This window comes from Drosophila suzukii, chromosome 3, assembly GCF_043229965.1.
Source record: "Drosophila suzukii chromosome 3, CBGP_Dsuzu_IsoJpt1.0, whole genome shotgun sequence".
NCBI classification, from domain to species: Eukaryota; Metazoa; Arthropoda; class Insecta; order Diptera; family Drosophilidae; genus Drosophila; species Drosophila suzukii.
Window position 1 is genome coordinate 64,054,533 of NC_092082.1, and position 6,037 is coordinate 64,060,569.

The 6,037-nt window shown below is 45.6% G+C and overlaps 1 protein-coding gene across 1 annotated transcript; it reads left to right on the plus strand.

The window, feature by feature from the left end:
- The first annotated feature begins 2,683 nt into the window (after positions 1–2,683).
- Osi6 (DUF1676 domain-containing protein Osi6) lies at positions 2,684–4,879 on the plus strand. Its single transcript, XM_017082587.4, has 2 exons — positions 2,684–2,939; positions 3,559–4,879. The coding sequence occupies exons 1-2, from the start codon at positions 2,721–2,723 to the stop codon at positions 4,276–4,278; spliced, it is 939 nt and encodes a 312-aa protein (XP_016938076.3). The 5' UTR covers positions 2,684–2,720; the 3' UTR covers positions 4,279–4,879.
- Positions 4,880–6,037: the final 1,158 nt, after the last annotated feature.

Sequence of the window (6,037 nt, forward strand, 5' to 3'; positions counted from 1 at the left end):
TGCAGCTCTGAACCCATTTGCATCCGAATGTATGCCGATTTATGGGGCCGAAGAAATCCCAAAGCGGAATTCCAGCTTAAAGATCGCATCGCTTGTTTTGGTTTTCTCCTCTGGGAGGCTGCACCCATTTTGCCGTTGATGTTGCGTTACGAAATGCCTTACACTTTTACCACTGCACGCCTTTATCGATTGACGTCACACGGCCAACTGAAAGCTGATTTAATTGTGGTAGCAAATTACACATACGCCCCATCGCCCATCGACAATTTGGCACCCATTATGCGGATGATTCAGGGGTTTCGTAAGCTGCACCGCAGCAGATCCGTATGATAGTGTCGGATGTCGCAGTCACAGACATTCACCTTGAAACGGGAGCTCGGATCTTTCCAAGAAACCAACCACCCAACGGAGCACACCGCAAGAAAAGCATTGAATTGTCACCTAATTTCGCTACAATATTATCATGTAAATTTCCGTTGGAAAATAATTACAGATGTGATACTGATTATTATGTTTATCACGTGGATATTATGTTAAAATGGTTCTTTAAAGCGAAAAAAAAGGATTATAAAATAAATTATATATTGTATGATAAATTTTATTGTGAATTTTATTGTGCGTTTCGACTGTCTTAAGATATAACATAAGGTGTAAGTAATTTTGATCATCAATTTTCCATTTTTTTAATAATCAATGTTCGGAAAAATTGTGTAATTAAATGCATATTTTATTTATTTGCTTACTTGAGATATGCCTAGTGTTACAAAGTACAACCTTATACCTAATTGACTACACAAGTTTTAAATCTTTAAGAAATCAAATAAAGCTTAGCTTTAACTTTATTAATTATCATTGAAATGCAAATTAAATACATATTTGAACACTTCATTGTTACAATACCATTTAAAAAAGACCAACAATAGTAGATCGATTTTGATAGAATCAGACCCATTGATAACTTATTAAAAATAAAGACTTATCAAAAATAACTGAATACTTAGCATCTAATTAGCAAAATTGTATTTTAAAACAAGGAAGAACGCTTTAAGATAATATAAGAAACTCGTTAATCAGCTAAGGGGAGTGCGAGGGAGATGGAGATATGCATACAGCAAATCGGCTGTATCCGAGATGGCACACATTATTTGTTTACAACTTTTTAATGAAGGCTAGTGATCCGTACCAAGAATGTTTATATTTATTGGGTCGGTAACGCTTCCTTCTACCTGTTACATACTTTCCGACGAATCTAACGGGTATGAAAACATTTCCGAAACTTAAAAAAGTCTGTAAATAGTAATATTTACATTTCCGAAATGGAACACAAAATTGTACTACATTTTTTGAGTTTAATGTTTTTTTATGTCAAGCAATAACAATAACTTTCAAACTTACAGATATTTTCTCTCAGTGCACTAGTCCATCATCTGCGGGTATCTCGCATCTTGCGCGCATCCGTTTTTGTTTGCTTTTCGTGTAATTTCTCTTTCATTTCACTTGAGCAATTGAAGCGCGCTGTTATTTGCACTTTTGCTAAGCTCAAATTGTTGACTAATGTGTCACAATTGCCGAGTCAGGTTGTTTCTTATGATTATGCCCGCAGAGGTGTTTTCACCCGTGTACTCAAACTGCCCGAAAGAAAGGCCCGAACAGGACGTGCCTATCATGCCGTAGATCCTACCCTGTGCTATCCTTTCTCCGGTCCCTGTCCTAGTTACATAACTGTCTTTATAAATCACACTTTATGTTGCGTAATAAAAACAGACCCACAATAAACTCACCAAAATGAAAAGTAATTTCAAGGCGCGCACATGCGGTAAACAAAACTATTTTCGGTGATACCGAATGGAGAGGGGGCTCTAAAACGGAGATGACATACAGACCAGGGGCCAGAAATAACAGTAGTATGAAAATATCATACACACAACTTTCATTTCTTGCGGCAAAGTGCCCGAAAAACAAAAGCGTTCAAAAAATTAACAAAAAACCAGAAGAATATATGACATACATATGAGGGGGGTCTGGGCTTCGAGGGGGGAGGCGGCTCCCAGGGGTTAAGGGGCGGGCTGTGTGGAGGGTTAAGCTGCGCAGCACCTGTTTATCACCTCATGTGTTGTAATCTGTGAGGCTCCAGAAGCAACTATATCTCTTTGTCTGCGTGTGTTAATACAAGGAGATGGGCAGAAGACTCTGCGGGAAGAAGCGTCTTCTGGGGGCTCTCCACCGGAGTCTCTGTGTGTGTGGGGGAGAGAAGACAGACAACCTTGGCTTTGGATCTGCTCTCCGCTGGAAACTTTCTCGCGCTCTCGCATCCAACAGCCCTGCTGCCTGCGCCGACGTCGGCCGAAGACAGAAGACGCGTCTTCGCATGCGCATGCGCAGCGACTTTCTTTAATGCGGAAGCAGACAAAAGTCTCTGCCTGCGCTTGCCTAATGCGTCTTCTAAGCTTGGAAGCTGCCGAGAAAGAGTGGGAGAGAGGGAGAGCCGGCCGCGGCCAGAAAGAGAGGGCTGCTGCCTGCGCAGAGCGCCAGAAAGAGCGCGCAGACACGTGTGGAACAGGGCTCTTCGGAGACGGAGACCCTAGCTGTGTGTGTGGGCACTGGCGCTTTTTACATAATTTTACGTTATGCCGCTGCCGAGGCGACCGCTACGTTGGAAACTCTTTAAAAACAGCCTGACAGCGGCGAAAAGTTATCAAACCGCAGCTTGTTCCATTCGAATGAACACACCAGTGATTTCGGTGGTGCCCAAGGAATTCAGTCGCAGAAATCACCAATCCACCAACCCAGCCGCCAGCATGAAGTTCTTCGTAGCCACCGCCTGCATCCTGCTCCTTGCAGCAGGCATCTCCGCCGATCCCGTGAAGGCCGCCGACGAGCAGTCCGGCGCCTTTGCCAAGTGCCTCGAAACCGACTCCATCTCGTGCCTGCAGCTCACGGTACGGATTAACTAGCTCTCGAGGATTACACACCCCTACGATTACATAAAACCAAACCCCATCAAGAACATTTGCAAAAGTGGCTAACCAGTGAAAGTGAAACCAATCAATCCATTGATCCCTGATCAAGTGCAAAGCCCTTGTGAATCGAAGGATACTACTAAAGTGAAAGTGCCAAAGTGTGTCTTCATGACTTCCTGTCAAGCTACAAGCATTTTACTCACATGAGTGTCAAATATGAAAACAAAATCACTGTTTACCAGATGCAATTAATATATGTGACAGGAAGATGTGAAACACAGCTTTACCACTCAACCTAAAGAGCTTAAAAGTGATTTCTAAACTTGCTCATTAAAAAAATTGACTTATAAGTTTTCTTAGCCTTAAAGAATACAAGGCAATTGATTTTCATCACCCTTTGTGATCACTTACTTAACATTTTATCAGTTATTTTTAAAGTAAAGAATTTTTAAACTGTTTTTAGATTCACAATCTACTATTTAACTTGTGAGCCATTAAATCCCACTCATTAGCCCTATAAATCAGCCACTCAATCATATCTTAGATTCATCAGTTTTCTCACCCCTTCTAATTGGTAACCCCACTCCCTACTCCACAGCTCTTCCGCAAGGCCAAGTCCGTCTTCGATAACCCCCAGATCGAGCTCTTCGGCGGCGTGTCCCTGGTGAAGGCCAACGAAGGACGTCAGGGCAAGTCCCTGGACAACTCCCTGGCCGTTGAGGCCGCTCCCAGCGTTGAGGCCCGCACCGCCGAGATGGGCAACTACTTCATGGACAACGCCAAGAGCTTCTTCGCCGAGCGCTCCCTGAACTTCAACTTCGCCAACGCCGCTCGCAGCGTGGCCCGCGCCATTCCCGATGACATCAAGGCCGATCTCCGCGAGCTGGTGGTTGAGTCCCGTACCCGCAAGAAGAAGCTGCTGAAGAAGTTCCTGCCCATCCTGCTGGGAGTCGGTGCCAAGATCGCCGTTCTGGGCGTTGGCTCCATCTTCGGTCTGCTGTTCCTGGCCAAGAAGGCCCTGGTTGTGTCCGTGATCGCCTTCTTCCTGGCTCTGGCTGCTGGTGCCTCCAGCGGACTGGGACGCATCGGTGGCTCCGGAGGCGGCGGCGGTCTGCTCGGCGGTCTGGGCGGTCTGTTCGGCGGCAAGAACTCCGGCGGATCGTCGGCTGCCAGCACCGGAGGATGGTCCTCGGGCGGTGGCTCCTCCAGCGGCGGATGGTCCTCGGCCGGCAACTCCGGCTGGGACACCCATGGTGCCTACAGCTCGCCTGTGGCTCAGACCATCGCCTACCAGGGCTACAAGCAGGCTCGTCGGTAAACATTTGGCCATCAGCTAATTTAATCGAAGGACGAAGGCCAAGGAGAGAGAGAGAAACAATCGCTAAAAATGATGACCTATATTTATATTTACTTATAAATTATTTATTTTAATTTATTACTGAACGAGAACGAGTGCGAGACGAACAAAGTGCCTTCCATTAGACAAAACAAAAAACAATCACTGAATAACAAGACACACCCAAACACACCACCTTTCATCAACACAACCGCCAATAACCTCCACCAAGGAATCTTCACTACTTTCCACACTCCTCACTCTACTCTGTACTATATCTTAGTTTCATGGCTGCACCTTTGATTTATGGACTGCAAATGATTGCCTCTAGTCGCTCCATCAGTCAAAGGCAGTCGCCTCGCCCATCTAACTGTAACTATCCCTCATCTATTTTCATCTATCTCTGTGCTACGACTACCTCTATCTGTACCTGTACCTCTATCTCTCTATCTATCTGACTCTTTATCTATCTGTCTATCTACATCTGTCTGTCTATCTGGGCTTTCCCACTTTACCGCCCGGGAAAGCCCAACCAAATGCTGCTAAATCAAAGAATCAAATAATAATTCAAACATGAAAAATACTTAACAAACACGACTCTCTTTTCTCATCTCTGCACAATTTCCCTTTCGATTTGCATACGCAACTCGGCTCAACAGCCCTCGACCGCATCACTCATACGCCGCGTTGTCTGGGCAAGCAATTTGCATCTGGCTGGCGCAACTTTCATTTCACTTCTGCTCATCTCCCCATTCTTTCTGCTATCAGCCCCGAAAATCGAACTCTTTAAGTGTTTTCTAAAATTTCACCCAATTATTTCACTTCCCCGCTTCTGGGTAATCCCCATTTCAACTGCACTTTCTTCCGTCTGGTCCGCCAGGGTACGAACAAAGGCAATTTGCTAAAAAATAAAACAAACATTTAGCTACGCGCACTTCGGCTCATTCAAGGTGGGGCCCCCTGTATTGTATTTTAATATTTCTCCACCTGCCAGAGGCCCATTGTGGGGCGACGCTTAGCACCTTTTGGCCCAAAGAAAGTTGTAAACGGCGTCGAAATGGGCCCGACTCAATTGAGCCTAAGTAACTGAACATCAGTTGCAGTTGTTGGTTGTTGGTTGTTGGCTGCTGGTTGTCGGTTGTCGGTTGCCGGTTGGCAAAACGGCACTTTACAGCCGCTGATGGGTGCTTTACTTATGAATATGACCCAGTTCGCCGGGCCCAGTCAGTCGATTTGGAAGCCGGCAGTTGGATGTTGGATGCTGTGCCCATTGACTGCCTCTTGGCTTTCTTTGGGCCCGAATACGTCAGCAATTAATGTGTCGCTTTTGAGCACTTTTCTATGCTCATTGGGGCCGGTTGCCCGGCAGCTCGGCTGCTTGGCAGCTCGGCGTTTTGTTGTTCGATTTGTTTAGCATCCAAGGTTCTGCCTCTGCCGCCGTTTAAAGCTCTATTTCGAGCCACAATCGTGTTCTCGCTTTGAGCTCTATTCACTCTTCTTTTTGGGTTGTTTGCTAAGTGAAATTTCCGAGTAGTTCTCCATTGAAGGTGTCACGCTTTAAATCAATAGCCATTGTCCAGACGCACTCGTAGGAACACGCCAAGTCATTCCCCCTTTCAGAGGCGACAGTGAAAACAGACATTCCCGAGACACCAAAAACATAGTCATTCCCGAGCACAATCGTGTCACAAATGGGCCGCTGCTGGGAAAAAGGGAAAGTGTCTGGAGTTTCTTTGGGAGC